The sequence below is a fragment of the Coffea arabica genome, chromosome 6c (genome assembly GCF_036785885.1).
Source record: "Coffea arabica cultivar ET-39 chromosome 6c, Coffea Arabica ET-39 HiFi, whole genome shotgun sequence".
Taxonomy (NCBI): Eukaryota; Viridiplantae; Streptophyta; class Magnoliopsida; order Gentianales; family Rubiaceae; genus Coffea; species Coffea arabica.
The window spans coordinates 55,825,756-55,842,735 of NC_092320.1; the positions used below are offsets into that span (position 1 = coordinate 55,825,756).

General features: G+C 33.1%; 1 protein-coding gene and 1 non-coding gene across 2 annotated transcripts; both read left to right on the forward strand.

Annotated features, from left to right (window-relative positions):
• Positions 1 to 2,067: 2,067 nt before the first annotated feature.
• LOC113694418 (small nucleolar RNA R71) lies at positions 2,068 to 2,174 on the forward strand. Its single transcript, XR_003449369.2, has one exon. It is a non-coding gene; the product is annotated as a small nucleolar RNA R71 (small nucleolar RNA).
• A 4,946-nt stretch (positions 2,175 to 7,120) lies between these two features.
• Positions 7,121 to 9,024, forward strand: LOC113693631 (probable (S)-N-methylcoclaurine 3'-hydroxylase isozyme 2). Its single transcript, XM_027212196.2, has 2 exons — positions 7,121 to 7,990; positions 8,374 to 9,024. Exons 1-2 carry the CDS (start codon positions 7,121 to 7,123, stop codon positions 9,022 to 9,024), a joined length of 1,521 nt encoding a protein of 506 aa, XP_027067997.1.
• The last annotated feature ends 7,956 nt before the right edge of the window (positions 9,025 to 16,980 follow it).

A 16,980-nucleotide genomic window follows, 5' to 3' on the forward strand; every position in this document is an offset into this window, starting at 1 on the left:
TCTTACCACCTCTTTCATATTTGGTTTGAACCTCCTTTGCATTTTCACCACTGGTTTGCAATTGTTCTCTAGTAAAATGCGATGCATACATATAGAAGGATTTATACCTTTTATATCCGAGATTGTCCACCCAATCGCCCTCTTGTACTTTCTTAAAACTCTTAGCAGTTTCGTACATTATTCCTTGTCTAAGTGTGCACTTATAATCACCGGTAGAATGCTATTCTCTCCAAGGAATTCATATCTTAGATAGGTTGGAAGCGACTTGAGTTCTAATTTTCAGGGTTCAATCTCCGAAGGTTGTGGGAGTCCTTTTCCTTGACCAAGCATCTCATAAACATTACCTCTTTTATAAGATGTTTGAAAATCCAAGTACTTGCCCAATGCTTCAATTTCTTCATCATTTCTCTCTTGCGTCCCTATACTTGTTAAACAAAACTCAAGAGGATCGAAGTCAAGATTGACTCGACTCAACTCTTGGATTAGCATTTCGATATTACCAATGGAACAAGTATGGTCGGTAAAAAAAGGGTATTTTTTCATTTCATTCAAGTTAAATATCACCTCTTCTTCACCTATCTGAAACTTGAGTTTGCCATTTTTGATATCAATAATAGTATCCGCGGTTGCTAAAAATGGTCTACCAAGAATAATTAACATAGACATATTTTTCTTCATATCTAATATCACAAAATCCACAGGAATAATGAATTTTTGAACTTTAATTAACACATTTTTCAAAACTCCTAATGGATATCTAATAGACCGATCGGCTAGTTGAAAAGTAATATTAGTGCATTTTAACTCATGCAAATATAATTGTCTAGACACCATTAGAGGGATTAAGGTTACACTAGCACTAAGATCACATAATGCCTTAAAAAATTTAATGTTACAAATGGTGTAGGTTATAGAAAAACTCCCAAGATTCTTCAATTTCGACGACAGCTTGTTTTGTATAATGGCACTGCACTCCTCCATTAAATTCGTGATCCTCCAATTTCCTCTTTCGCGTCATGATCTCCTTGAGGAACTTCGTACATGAAGGAATCTACAAAATAGTATCAGCAAAAGGAATATTAATATGCAATTGCTTCAAAATTTTGACAAACTTTTCATATTCTTTGTCAAAATTATTTGGCTTGAGTCATTGAGGAAATGGAACTGCCGGAGGTATTGGAACGGTAGTGGAGGATGAAGGTTGATGTTCTTTTGATTTTTCTCTACTACATTCCCCCACACTTATCTCTTGCTCCACTCGCACATATCTTGCTTCTCATTCTCATTGTTCTCCCCATTTTCTACCACTGGAGGATCCTCTAGTCGTTTGCTACTACGAAAAGTAATGGCCTTGACATGTTCCCTCAGATTCACCTCCGTTTTACTAGGCAATTCTCTTTGATTTTGATTGTTAATAGAATTAGCGATTTGACCAATTTGGACCTCTACGTTTCTATAAATCCCGGTCAATTGGTCCAATCGTTCGAACCTCTCTGAAGTGCTATTGGCTAACTTTTCCAGCGCAATTTGCCAGCCTGATTTAGTATCTGCTTGTGGTTGTTTTGGTTGGAATCCCAGCAGATTAGCCGGCCTTTGAGGATTGCCTTGATCTTTCTACCCAAAATTTGGATGATTTCTCCACCCCGAATTATATGTATTTGAGTTTGGGTTATTTTGAGCATTTCTATTATAATTATTAACAAATTGAACCTGCTCAAGATTAACACACTCGTTAGGATCATGATCGTCTCTGCATATAGAACAACAAGCTACATGAACATTAGATGAACTTGAGTCACATCCAGTTTGTCTACTTAACACTTTCATCATATTGCTCATTTGAGTACTAAGCATATTGATGGTATCCATTTTGATCATACCTACTTGGCGCCTTGGATTATCTCTTTTATTAGCCCATTCAAAATTGTTTGCCGTTATTTCTTCTATCAAACCCTGAGGTTCTTGGGGTGATTTGGCCATCAAAACTCCACCTACGGTGCATCAATAGTAATTTTAGTAGAAAAAGATAGACCATTATAGAAGGTTTGTACAATTAGCTAATAAAAAAATCCATGGTGTGGACATTTTCGAAACAAATCTCTAAACATTTCCCATGCTTCATATAATGATTCACCATCTAATTGACTAAAACTAGTAATGTCCATTCTAAATTTAGTCGTTTTACCCGGTGGAAAATACTTATTCAAGAATACTCTAGATAAATTATCCCAAGTAATGAAAGTATTAGGAGTATGAGAGTGTAGCCAAATTTTAGTTTTATCTCTTAATCCACATGAACAATGTCAAAATCAAAATTAATTCACTTAAACAAATACAGAAAATGAATATACCAAAAAGAAAAAAAAAGCACAAAGTTAACACTCAGATATGGGATTGATTTCTATGCACTTAAATGTAAGGAAAACGAGATCTGTTGCAAAGTTATGTTTTCAACATATACAGCATCAACTATCAATATATACAGAGTGTCAACTATCAAGAAGTTAAGGTTCCTCGGGAGTGCTCATGGTGCTAGAGAAAAGTTTTGCAACTTGACCTTTAGTTCAGCCATGGATTACTATTGATGATGGAAATGATACATATTTTTGGTTTGATAATTGGCAGCACTCGCACGGACTTTTGTACCTTAATATCCTGATACTTTACTAAAAAGTCTTGGATTGACAATTACTTCTAAAGTTAAAGACTTTGTCAAGGAAGCTAGGTGGTGCTGGCTAAAAGGTAGGAGAATCAACTCAACTTGGAAGGGGAGAAAGTAAAATGGAATTCACTGGTTTGGTGGCCTATATATATATATATTCCCGAATATGCTTTTATTCTTTGGTTGGTGATAGAGCAAAAGCTGACTGCAAGAGATGGGCTTGAAAAATTGAGTCAATTGAAAAATCGGACAGGTTTCCGATTGAACCACTGGATCAACAATGTTTGTCCAGATTTGACCGGATCAATTTTTTTGTCCGCTCAAACTACACCCAACCTGGTCTAATGGTCAGGTCACCGAACTGACTGGTTCAACCATCGGGCCAAGCTGGATTTAATAACTATGCCGCTTGTTGTAATATGGAATTAGACTTGGAAAGTGGATGTGTTTGTATGGGACATTATTTGAAATAATTATTATAGTACTTTTTACGATATGACGTGAGATAAAAAGGTAATTGACAAGATAAAAAGTGTTTTGAAAAATATATTTGTGATGCAAGTAAATAATTTTTGGACAAACCATTGCTATCCAAACTCATGTACACTTTGTCTTACATTCCCCTAATGTTTGTTAATGTGATTTTTTGCTGAATTATTTGTTGTTGTGATTTTTTTTCGAATTAATCTTATATACATTATCTTTGTTGTTGTTTTGTTGATGTAATTAATTTTTTAATTAATCTTATATACACTAACAATGTATACACTATTAACATTGGAAACTTGATAACTGTATAAAATTTGAATTTGAATTTAAAAATTTAGATTAGTTGTCAAGCATCCATGGTGATAGTTGTCTTACACTTTCCCTAACGTTTGTTGTTGTGATTTTCTTAGAATTATTTGTTGTTCTGATTTTTTTAATTAATCTTATATATACTATCTTCGTTGTTGTGATTTTTTTTGAATTAATCTTATATACACTGATAGTGTATATACACTATCACCATTAAAAACTTGACAACTGTATAAAATTTGAATTTTAATTTCAAGCTTGACAACTGTATAAAATTTGAATTTGAATTTAAAAATTTAGATTAGTTGTCAAGCATCCATGGTGATAGTTGTCTTACACTTTCCCTAACGTTTGTTGTTGTGATTTTCTTAGAATTATTTGTTGTTCTGATTTTTTTAATTAATCTTATATATACTATCTTCATTGTTGTGATTTTTTTTGAATTAATCTTATATACACTGATAGTGTATAGACACTATCGCCATTAAAAACTTGACAACTGTATAAAATTTGAATTTCAATTCAAAATTTAGATTAATTGTCAATCATCTAACAACTATACAAAATTTAAATTTCAATTTAAAAATTCAGATGAGTTCCATCATGATAGTTGTCTTACACTTCCCCTAATGTTTGTTGTTGTGATTTTTTTTTTGAATTATTTGTTGTTGTGATTTTTTTGAATTATTTGTTGTTTTAATTTTTTTGAATTAATCTTATATACACCATCTTTGTTGTTGTGATTTTTTGTCTTTGTTGTTGTGATTTTTTTAAAATTAATCTTATATACATTAACTGTGTATATATATTGTCACTGTTGGACGCTTGACAACTGTATAAAATTTGAATTTCAATTTGAAACCTGACAACTGTATAAAATTTGAACTGCAATTTAAAATTTGGATTAGTTGTCAAGCATCCAATAATTATACAAAATTTGAATTTCAATTTAAAAATTTAGGTTAGTTGTCAAGCATTCATGGTGATATTTATTTACTATCAATGTATATAAAATTAATTTTTTTGTATTTTTTTAATATAAGTGAGAGATATCGAGCACACTCCCTCCCCTCGATATCACCCAAACCATCCCTTTCCCCGTTGTGATTTGCATTCTCTCCTCGTGACAATTTTTTTTTTTTTTTTTGCACTTTGCTTTGTGAACAATATCAGCTTTGACTGGTAAAAAATGTTTGAAGTTCTAATTTTGCTCTCTCGTTTGCATTTTTCTCATTCTTCTTCACTCATCCTATCGCGCATTTTTGGAGCTGCAGTTTTTGTTTCTTCATTGGGAGATTAAGAGCTAAGTTTCGAAAATATTCTATTTTCATTTTTAAAATTCTCACAAAAATTACATAACTTTGAAACTTTGCTACTGTTCAAAGCATTTCTCCTTAAATTATGAATATTAATGAGATGAGGTGGGATACAAATGTGAAAAAATATCTCATGTGTATATAGTGGATGTTTGAAAATTTAGATAGAAAATTTTATTTTTGTCAAAAGTACAGGATATTCATTTTTGGTAATTAAATTTAGAGTTTTTTTTTGGGTAGATGAAATAATTTTATTTTAATTTTATCATAGATTGCAAGGACATGTGGTCTTTTGAAGTGGTAGGATCTCAAATTTACGGGAATTTCCCCAAAACAAAAATAGTCGTAACTGCATTTCAAGTATTGCTCCTACAAATTGCCATTTTGAGGTCAATGTATTTTGAGGTCATTATATCAACTCAACTCGGAGGGGGAAAAAGTAAAATGGTATTCACTGGTTTGGCGGCCTGTATAAAATATATATATATATATATATATATATATATATATATATATATATATATATATATATATATATTCCCAAATATGCTTTTATTCTCTGGTTGATGATAGAGCAAAAGCTGACTACAAGAGATGGGCTTATCAAAAGGGGGATTCCTCATATATCACCAATGTGTGTCCTCTATGATCAAGAAAATGAATCAGCTGAACATCAATTCTTTGATTGTCTGTATTCGAGAAGTATTTGGGACCAAGTGCAGAGCCTATGTCTATTATACAGAGGATGTATACCCTGGAGACAAGAGATGGGATGGTGGTGTAAACTTGTTGGACCTAAGTCTTTTGTTACAAAACTTAGAAGATTAGTTCTAGCAGTAGCAGTATGGCATATATGGCATGAAAAAAAGTGGGAGGGTATTTCAGCATATTACTACCCCAGCTGATCAAATAGTTGCTGCTATCAACAAAGTAGTACAGATGACAATCATTTCATGGCCAAGAACTCGTCGCACCAAGGAGAATTGGCAACTGGTTTGGAATGGAGTTTGCCCCAGGTCTGTTTGCAGGATTAGTCTGCTTAGTACGCAGTAGTTCTAGTTTTCACTTCTTTTTCTTACTACTGAATTGTGTAGTGTAGTCTCTCTGGTGCTTGTACATGTATATGCAGATTTCTGGCTCTCCCTTGTAAATCTTTCTTGCATACCTATAAAGACTAATATTTTGCCTAGAAAACAAAAAAGAAGTAGACTAGCCATGTTATGCTTCGTCTACAGAAAGACGCACTGGAGGACCCTTGGCAGCAATGGCCAGTGGATCAACCACAATTTTCTCATCAGCAATTATTTTCTTCCACTTGAACTTCTTCACCATGAAAACAAGAATTTTTAAGCGAGCAAATTGTTTTCCGGGACACATTCTAGGTCCTCCACCAACGGGTACAATTGCATAAGAAGCTGGTCCCAGATTCATCTTTCTTCCTGGATCAAACTTCAAGGGCTTAGGGAAACATACTGGATTTCTCATAGTCATTCTGGAGTTCATGTATATTGTTAGACGGGTAGAGTTATCCTTTTCTCTTATAATCAAATTAGTAAACTATTAAATTCATAACCAAACTATAAAAAAAACGACTGATATCCTTATTAAACATAGTGAAAGAAAATCGACATCAAATGAAACCTTGAGAGCAAGTTAAAAATTACAACAAATGAAGCGTTGGAGGGATGATTTAGAACCAAATTGACAAGTTGGAAAATCTAATAGACAGTTTTTGAAGTTCAAGGATTATTAGAGTCATTTTACCCTTACAAACTTGAAGTACTATTTTGATTGTTTGCTTATCTGGTCCATATCATGCACGTGTAAGATAAATTTTAACAAGTGGAGTACCTTTACAAAAACCATTACATTGGGCTGTAGACCAGGGTTATGAGTCCTGTCTACAGTGATAAAAATTAAAAGGAAGTGTCAGAGTATCGGGTTCAAGTTTTGCTTGCAGTGACAAAAATTCAAAGGAGGTGCTAGAATATTCCTTTGATTTAATCGAATTTATATACCTGTTTTGAAAAAAATCCAAAAGTCGAAAGGAAATGTGTATGCTTGCTTTGAAAAAAATTCAAAAATTCAAAGGAAATGTCAGAGTATTCTTTTAGTCTAGTCGGATTTGTACACCTACTAGTCCCTTATACAGCCTCTTTAGATTTCCTCTCATGTAGAATATGATAGATTAGGTTATAAAAATGTTATTATTACGATTAAAAAAAAAGAGTACCTTTAATTGCAAGCTCTAAAAATTTCATTCACTCTGCTCTGTCTATATATACACAGAACAACTCTACAAGCACCACACAAAGCAATATCATCAATACGATCTGTTCAAAATATGGATATCACAGGTCTTGATGGTGCTTACTACAATTACTTTCTCTTTTCTCTTGTACTTTTGTCTCCCATTCTACTTCTTGTCTTCACCCAGCGCAAAACGCGGCTACCACCAGGTCCGTTTGCATGGCCCGTCATAGGCAACCTTTTCGACCTTGATGGGAAGAAGCCACACATTGCCCTCTCCAGGCTTGCACAATCTTATGGGCCTCTAATCTCTCTAAGATTTGGTGCAAGATTGGTGGTAGTTGCATCATCACCAGAAGCTGCTAGAGAAATATTCATGACTCATAATCGGGATTTATCTGGAAGGCACGTTGTGCAACTAGCCAAGATATTACCACAAATTGACACTTCAATGATCGCAATGGCTGCAGAATGCAATGAAAGATGGAGGTTTCTGCGTAGCACTGCCCACTCTGAGCTTTTCTCAGCTCAGGCACTCGAATCCTTTTCGCAAATCAGACTAGATAAGGCCAAGGAAATGCTAGACTTTTTGGCTTCTAAAGATGGTGAAGTTGTAAAGATTTCAGACATATTACTTGCAACTAGTGCTAATATAATGAGTAACGCCATGGTGTCCCAAGATATTGTTTCCTGGAAGAATATTGGAGAAGTCAGAAGGTGTATAAGGAGACTACTTGAGTTTGGTATTCCCGGCCTAGCCGATCTTTTTCCTGCAATTGGTTGTTTAGATTTCTGGACTAAGCAAAAAGCAGTAGAATGTACTCGAATCCTCAGAGAAACATGGATTGATATCGTAAGCAAGAGAAGAGGAGGGAGGGCGGACGTAGCATTCTGCAGCCGGGACTTTTTAGATGTCCTCGTTGAAAACTCATTTGATGATTATCAGATCTATAACTTGCTAACGGTACGTAAAAATTTACCTCCTCGATTTGTAGCCTTTTCTCGTCATTTTAGGCGTTGGTATAGCTTAGTTCTTTTACATTAACATCGCGTGTTAGTAATGAAATTTGTAGTATATATGACAATGGGTATAAGTGGAACACTAGCTTTTTGCTTTTTAGATAGAAGGGTACCAGTCCAATCTGCACCTGATATTGCAACTATTAATCAGTCTTATACTAGATTACAACTCTCAACGGTGAGACTAGATTCCAAAATCTCAACCTTGTTTGTTTTCACCTCTAAACTAGGTCTTCATAGGTGGCAAACTTGTAGCGTCTGCAGAGCATAAAAACAGCAGAAGATTTAGCGGAAATAACTATCTTACTAACTTCTATTTTATCGCAGGAGTTTTTGATTAGTTCTGAAACCATCAGCACAGCAATTGAATGGGCAATGGCAGAACTAACAAGAAACCAAGAAGCCTCTTCTAAACTTCTTGATGAACTTATGAAATATGAAATTGAAGGAACAGCCTTAAGTGAGAAGCACTTAACACAGCTACCATATTTACAAGCTTGTATCAAAGAAACACTTCGACTGCATCCTCCGACCCCACTTCTTGTACCTCGTCGTGCATCACAAACTTGCGAGTTCATGAACTACAATCTTCCGAAGGATAGCTTGGTGGTTGTAAATGCATATGCCTTGGGACGAGATGAAAAGTCTTGGGAAGACCCTCAAGGCTTCAAACCAGAACGATTCCTTGGCACAAGTCTTGATGTCAAGGGAACTCATTACGAACTCTTGCCCTTTGGTGGAGGTAGAAGAATATGTGCTGGATATCCTCTAGCTCTCAAGCAGATTCAGTTGCTTCTTGCCTCACTGGTTTATGCATTTGATTGGCTTCATCCACCAGGAATGGAACCAACCAATCTTGACATGAGTGAAAAGTTCGGCTTTACACTTGCAAGGGAAAACCCTCTGCTATTGATTCCGAGAATCAGAAATGACATGCAGAAAGATTGGGCTGAAGCACTAGGATTAAAAAAGTTTTAGTTTCAGCTTCCATTTAATATGAATCAATGGTTAAATTTCTTTATGTGTGTCTGCCGAAGTTATTTGGTTCAAATACTATGTAATGTTTTGTGACATTTCTCCTACTTAAGAGGAATTTGCAGTTTGTATTGTTATTCAATAACTCTTTTTAATTTGTGTTCTTTTTCTTTAATTATTTGGAGATGGGATCCTCCTATTATTAAATGTGATTTAATATGAAAAATCATTTCGTGAAATTTGTAAACCTAATGTAGGCACTTTCGTGATAAATAATTGAAAAAATATATGAACTGGCTCGTATGCTCAATGTAAGAGAAATAAGAAAAAAAAAAAGGAAGAAAACTCGGCATATATGTAAGAAACCATGAATATCCAAAAGTCATACACACTACATAACACTCGATTTAAAATAACTAGGGAGAAATGCAATTATATATAATCTCCAATGTTTGGCCTGCTTGTCAAATTGGCTCTGGATGTTTTGGCCAAAACAAACCTGGTTCTAAAGATTTGGACGTTAGGAAAAATTAGGACAAAATCACAATAATTAACAATCAAAATCGAATTGGCATCAGTCGAAAGTTCTGATTTTGCATTTTTTCTCCCTAATATTTGAAGTTTCAATCAATATCATCTCTTGGTTTGCAAGTAGTTATAATTAGGGCTTTTAAGATGAAATGAAATGTGAATTGAATTAAATATATGGTAAATTTATTCCTAAATCCCTGTAAACTTTTATGATAACACTTTGTATCAGCACAACATTATTGTTTAGCCTAAATATCTTTTGTTTATTAATTAAGATGTCAGAATAACGATAAAATGTAAATTAAAAATTAGTGGAAGAAATTTAGTTTTAATATATGAGTTTATTATAGTTACTACTGCACAAATTCTTGCATGACTTGAGTGGACATAGGCTTCAAATTGTCGTAGCTAGGAATTATAATTATAAAAACTAGTGAAGGTAAGTACCAACATGAAGTAAGTCCAAGAATAATAGAAAAAAATTATTTTTTTATTGTCTTCCTACCTATCAAAATCCGATGTTGCAATAGTGTATTTATTTTAATATTCTCATACTTTCATAACAATTCAGTAATTTAAATAATTTTTTAAAACATTGACTTCATTTCAAACTTAATCTATAACAATGCAAAAAAAAAAAAGGGTAAATAATGTGCATATAGTATATATTTCTTATATTTTAAAGGGATATTCAAATAAGCTATCTAATTTTCACTAAAAGGGAGTAAATTATTATACTCAGTATTAATTAATTATTAATAGTGCAAAATATTAACTATGTATTTGTATCAAATTTGAGACTGCTTATGGAAAAGAGAAGAATTATATGAGAAATTAACTAGTGGCACGAATAAATGAAACAAAAAATGAAAAGGAAGAAAAAAGTTTAATTAGAATTTCTGTCACCCATTTAACACAATTTTGTTCTAATTTGCAACTCATTTCATTCTAAAACCCTCAATATCACTATTTACAAGTTTAAAAAGTATAATGACTCAAATTTCAAACATTATGGACCAAAAGTACAAATTCAAAATTGTTGAGTAACGGCAATTAGATTTTGACCTCCAGTCAATATAAAATTTCTGTTAATTGTCGTCAATATGCATAAAATGAAAATATCTCTGTTGACCATATTTGTTTTAGTCAAAATACTAGGGATTAGTTGTGCACACAAATCAAATATTAGGGACCATTACTACATTACTCCTGTTTAACTAATAGAGCATCACCACAAGGGAGCCTATGGCTTCCTCGCCTGGCAACCATAGATGCTTGCAGAGGGGAAAATGCTTCGACCAAAAAGTAGAGAGAGAGAGAGAGAGAGAGAGAGAGAGATTTACTAGGTACAAATGCTTCTTTAATGATTTATTTATTCTATCTGGGGGATGATAAATTGCCCTCCAAATTTGCATGATTTTGTTTTACTTTACAACCACCTCTCATTTTATTATCATCAGCTGATTGGTTTCATATCATCAGCTGATTGTGTTACACGGTAGCGGTGTGGAGGATATTCAGAGATAATTGAATCTGAAGCATAACAACCAGCTAAAGAGTTCAAGCCATATTATTTTGGCCCAATGACCTACAGAAGGCGCGCCATTGCTTAAATCTTTCTTCTCAACAACTCTTTTCTTTTGGCTAGGTCCCAACAAGAATAACACCGTATATGTAGACATCATTATGACTCAGGGCACACGCTTCAAGCCAAAATAACAATTTGGATATCACAATTTTTTCAAATAATATTTTACTTGTATCACAAATACGTTTTTAACTAATTTTTTTATTTTCTAATTAATTTTTTATTTAAATACATTACATCGTAAAAAGTACTGCAATAATTATTCTAAATAATATTTCAAATAATCTCCTATCCAAACACTCTCCACGTATCAGCATAACATAGCACATTTGCCCAAGTAGTACAGCAAAAACCCAAGAGATTTACAAATTATAAATTCCAGATGTTAGCACTGAGACTTATGCAACAAAAAAAAAACAGGGTAACTCAGACGTTCCTTGGACCTCTCCGTTGATCACTTTTACAGTAGGAACAAGTCTGTTCAGAACTTGAGTTCTGTGCTTGCCCAAGTATCTAACTATTGGGATAAATTTGACGGGTTTTTGGTCTTCTCTATGATTACCTTACAACTACCTCTCATTTTATTGCGGAAAATGGCAAAAATTTATATGATTCATGAATAATTGAACTGGCATTTGTTTTATGTGCTTATCAGAACCTTCATAACGATTTCGGCAGCTGACCTAACCGATTGATGCAATCTCAAGAGGTGCTTGGTAAGTGGCATTGAAGACGGGATGGGTTTCCATAACAATGTTAAGGACACTGGATCCACTAGGTCCCGTTGAGGAAATATGGTGCTGGCCTCCTCACAAATGGATATTGTTGTGCAAATTGTGGTTACAAGTGCATGGGTTCTGAAGCTAATAATTTTCTTTGTCTTTTGGAACAGCTTTTGTTATTCTAATTTGCCATTGGATTTGAATTGGTGTGTAAATGGTTTTTTGCTATGTGCTGTTTTTCAGTTTTTAAAAGGGACAATAATTTCAAAACCTCCCTTGAGGTTTTTGACTATTTCACTTAGCACCGTTGAGGTTTCAAAAATTACATCCTTCTCGCTTGTTCATTTAAAATAACAATACTAATCTTAACATTCTATTAAACTTCCTTGTTTGCTATCCTCATATGAAGGATGGGTTTTATAATTTTTTCCTTTTTCTTTCTTATTCATTTCTCTTATATTTCGTTAGAAAAACTGGAAAAAACTATCAATGTTGTCCCTAAGCCGTATCCTGATAAATGTCAAACTAATAATATTTTTTGATAACTTTGAATATCATCTAACTTATTGTAGCTCTTTTTATTTTTATATTAAAATCAAGAATAAATCAACAATAACCTAGAAACAAAATCACTACCAAACGATGGTAGTTGCACCACTCAACTAGTCCACAACTTTTTTAAAAAATCAAGATCATGCTTTATGATCTAATTTAGAAAGAATTTATGTTTCCAATAAAGGGTTATAAAAAGTAGCCTATTGTAGTGATAGATTTAATTTTATAGTCGATTACCAAACAACAAATATTAGCATGAAAAACTCGACACTCATTTCTTTGTAATTGTACCAAATTACTTTACAATTATTTAGAAGAATAAATTAAACTTTATAAGATAATGACTTTTTAGGATATTTATTAAATTTTTTATCTTGTTTTAAAGTTTGGTTACCAAAAGTGTCAAATCAAGAGAGATACATGTAATTTTTAAAACTTTGACTGAGCTAGGTGAGATAGTCAGAAATCTCATGAGAGGTTTCTACAATTATTTCCTTTTAAAATGAAGTGTAATTTATTGCATATCTTCTTAAGATTGTCAAAATTTTGAAATGCCATTGGTGTTGATTTGGACTAATGAATCGATCCCATCCAAACCCTTCATTGATTTTTTTTTTTCTTAGTAGCATTCTTTTCTCTTGCATTGATTAGCAATTTGTACTTTAATGACAAGTGTTGAGCACGTTAGAGAATTGTGCTGTGCACTTTAATGACCAGTGTTGAGCAGGTGAATTTGCTAAATTAAAAAATTGATACGTTAAAATTATGATCCTTCTCTAGGAAATGTAACTAATTTCCTCATATTGGTGATCCCATATTTAGGTCACTTAATTTTTAACAAATTTCTAAGTGTTATATGTAAAATGTTGGTTGATCTTATACAGACTAAATGTACCATTGGAAGCTAGTTCTATACTTTCAAAATTTTACCCTCTTGTACGCCAAATGCACTACATCCCTCTGCTACCCCCGACAACATTGGTTGTGCTCAAGAAATGGACCAAGTTTACATGTTTGAAGTTGGAATTGATAGGTTAGGTGTTCCATCAATTCGTGAGAGACAGGTATAATCTTCATTTCAGTTTTTCAATTAATATGTTCATGTATCTATAGAGGAACGGTCTATGTCCTTTTCTTTTTTGAATATTAATAAAATATAAAGTCGGCATCCTTCCCTCATGTAGGAGATGTATTTAATAGTTGAAAGCAGTGTTTCTTCCACCTTGTTTTATGGCTCTTTTTTTTTTATTATTTTTCACTTTCCTCCAATAAGCTAAAAAGATTTGCTCGGTTGTGTCGCTTTGTTACTGAAAGTCACAATTGTGCATTGAGCTGATGTAAACTGCACCATCTCCAGAATGTAATATTAGGCATTTCGGATCCTACGAGTATTATAAACTTACTATAAAAGCAAAAATATAGATTCTTCAACTACTTCATATGAGTTTCCACTCAATAGCTCAACAAAACAGTATAATGGAGTTAGTTTCTACTCATTTTCTTTCAAATATGGAGGATCTTCATCAATCACTTTTAAAAGCTTTTTCAGCTCACCTAGTTGGGATTTGTCTATCGCGTGTTCCTATTGTTAGTGGCACAATTTGTGACACAACTCATTTGGCCTTCTGATCTAAGTGGTTTTAATTTTACTTCGACTACCCGCGTCCCCATACACTCAGATAAATTATAAGCTACCCACCCACCTCCCCGTATAATTCCTCGAGTTAATCATTAGTTAGGAAAAATGTAGTTTTGGTTCCTAACATTTGCCATTATGCCAAATTGATCCTCAATGTTCGGATCAAAATAAATACAGTCCCCAAAGTTTATATTTTTTAGACAAATTTAGGACAAGTTATGAAAATTCAATAGTATCTAATGATCAAAGTCAAATTCTCGTTAGTCAACAATTTTGATTTTGCACTTTTGGTCCACATTGTTTGAGTCCTTATAGTCCCTTAAGTTTCAAATATAGATATGGAGGTCTTAGGATGAAATGAGATTTGAATCAGGTTAAATTTGCATTAGATTTGTACTAGAAATTTTCACAATAAAAAGGATTAATTTTCTATATATTGACAATGTGAACACTTTTGGCGTTAAATAGATAACAACTAATTTAAATTGAATTTGAAGCCTAAATTAATTTTATATATGTGTCTTGTATCCAACTGTAAGAACGTATACGCTATCAGTATATAAAAGATTAACTCTACTAAAAATAGTGAAATAGCTAATGATACTTCTTATTTTTATTTTATTATTGCATTTTTAATGTCGCTATTCATATGTTTACCCTCTTTTGTATAATTCTTCTCAATTTGGCATAATAAATGTATTTACTTTTTTGTAATTTGAATAATTTAGTTGAAAGTGAGTTCTATTATTTTTCAAGTTATATAGATAACTAAACAACAAATTAAATGTTCATTCAAAAGATAAGCAATACATAGTATATGCAAATTAACTTGATCATCCAATAGTTTTTATCGTCTCCTTGTTTTGCATTTCAACATGTTATCGATTGAGTTTCAAATAAAATAGGTATCTTATAATGTTATCTATTTATGCGAATATTAATAATTACTTTAAAACTTTATTGTTAGAAAATTTTATTAGGAAAAAAGACGAGAAAAAAATGTGGTTTTTTAAAAATCCCCCAAAACACTTCATAATGGTACTCAATATTTGAAGCCATTGTCCTCTAGTCATGCAAGAATTTGGGTGTGTAATAATAAGAGCAATAATGTTAGATATTAACACTAGCATTCTCCAATTGTTCGACTAACTTTTATTTGATATATAGTGGCAGTGCATTTTTATTCAATTGTAACAAATTTAACAAAGGGATGCACTTTATTATTTTTATTATTACGTTTTTGTTCTTAAGTAAGGAAAGAGTGGAATTTAAGAAGCGGAGAGGGGGATTAGAACTAAAGACCTAAAAGCAGGATGCTCTTTAGGTTAAATCATAGTTTTTGTATCGATATGAAGTGCTTTTTGAAATTTTGGTGGAGATGTAAGAACATATCTATCATATGTTTATTCAATTCGTATATTATTTCCTCTTAAAACTCTAAACTGCAACTGTTTAAAACATAAGGAACCATATTTATCACATTATCAAACTTTAGGGACAAAATATGCAATGTAAAACTTTTGAATATTGTTAATTTGGTTTTTGACACCTATTGTGATTTTCTATTAATTGTTCTCGATTTTCCAAAAATCATAAACCTTGCGAAGAATATTTGTTTTGGTTACAACACTAACAGCTAATTTAGTACACTGGCCAAATATTAAGGACTAAAACTACATTTCTTCCTTATTTATTTTTTAATTGGGTCCACTAAGTCTTCATTCTATTAATTGCCTCTTAACCAGCCATGCTAATCTCATTAATATCTTTCTTTTCTCTCTCTCTCTCTCTCTCTCTCTCTATAAAACTTGGAATCTCCCATTAAATCTAAAAATGAATATTGTTAACGATTAGTCTTTCCGATCCAACGAATTAGTTGACTATAAAATTCTCGGCAGATAAGGCTCCAGTATGCTTAACTTCTGTCCGCTTTCCTCCTCTCACTCATTGCCGGTTGCTCCACCCCGGCAACCGCCTTAATTTTCACATGTTCACCATGTTTCATGTCCATATTTCTATGAATAAATTAAACGTCAAATAGGGACTCAGAACTGCGGATATTAATGTGCCAACGACCATGTGGTTATCAATGAAATACAATAAATGGGAAAATGGCACAACAATCTTAATTATGATTGATCAATAATTGAACTGACAAGAATCAGCCGAACTAACCGATTGATGCAATATCAACTCTCAAGAGGTGCTTGGTAAGTGGCTTTGAAGGTAAGAATGGTTTCCATAACAATGTCAATGACGCTGGATCCATTAGGTCCCATCGAGGAAGAAAGGTGCTGGCCTCCTCACCTTTCTGGTTTCAACCTTTCTCCGCTTGTAGTGGAGTACTAATTATTCGTCCCCTAAAATAGAACTACACTAAGAGACTGTTTGGTTAAAGGGTTTGGGAATTACATAAAGGAATGAACCCCTTATTTGTTGTTTGGGTTAAGTCTATTGGAATGCAAATTTTGGAATCATTTCTAAAAAATCAGACTTATCCCATTCCCGAGCAAATTGAGAGGTTTTGGACAAAACCCTCAACTTATTCCCTCAGACAACATTTATGACGGACCTACCCTCTCTTTCTCTCCATCACACGCCGCACCTTCTGTTCTTCTTCTTCGTCAGATTTCCTATCTCTTCTTCTTCATCATATAGTCTTCATCTCTTATCCAAAATTTCTTGAAAAAAAAATATAAAGTAGATTTAAATAGGATAGGAATGGGCAAAAATCTTCAGCAATAAAGAGGAGTAGATTTCAAGTTAGGGATAGGAATTCGGTAAGAAGCAAGGATCGATTGGACAGTGACAAAGAGAAGTGGGTTTCGACTCTCCCTAGACAGCGAATTTTGGAGTTGAAGAGTCTTCTGAAGGATCAACTGCATTGAAAATCTCTTCTTGTCTCCGATGTTACCGCTTTCATA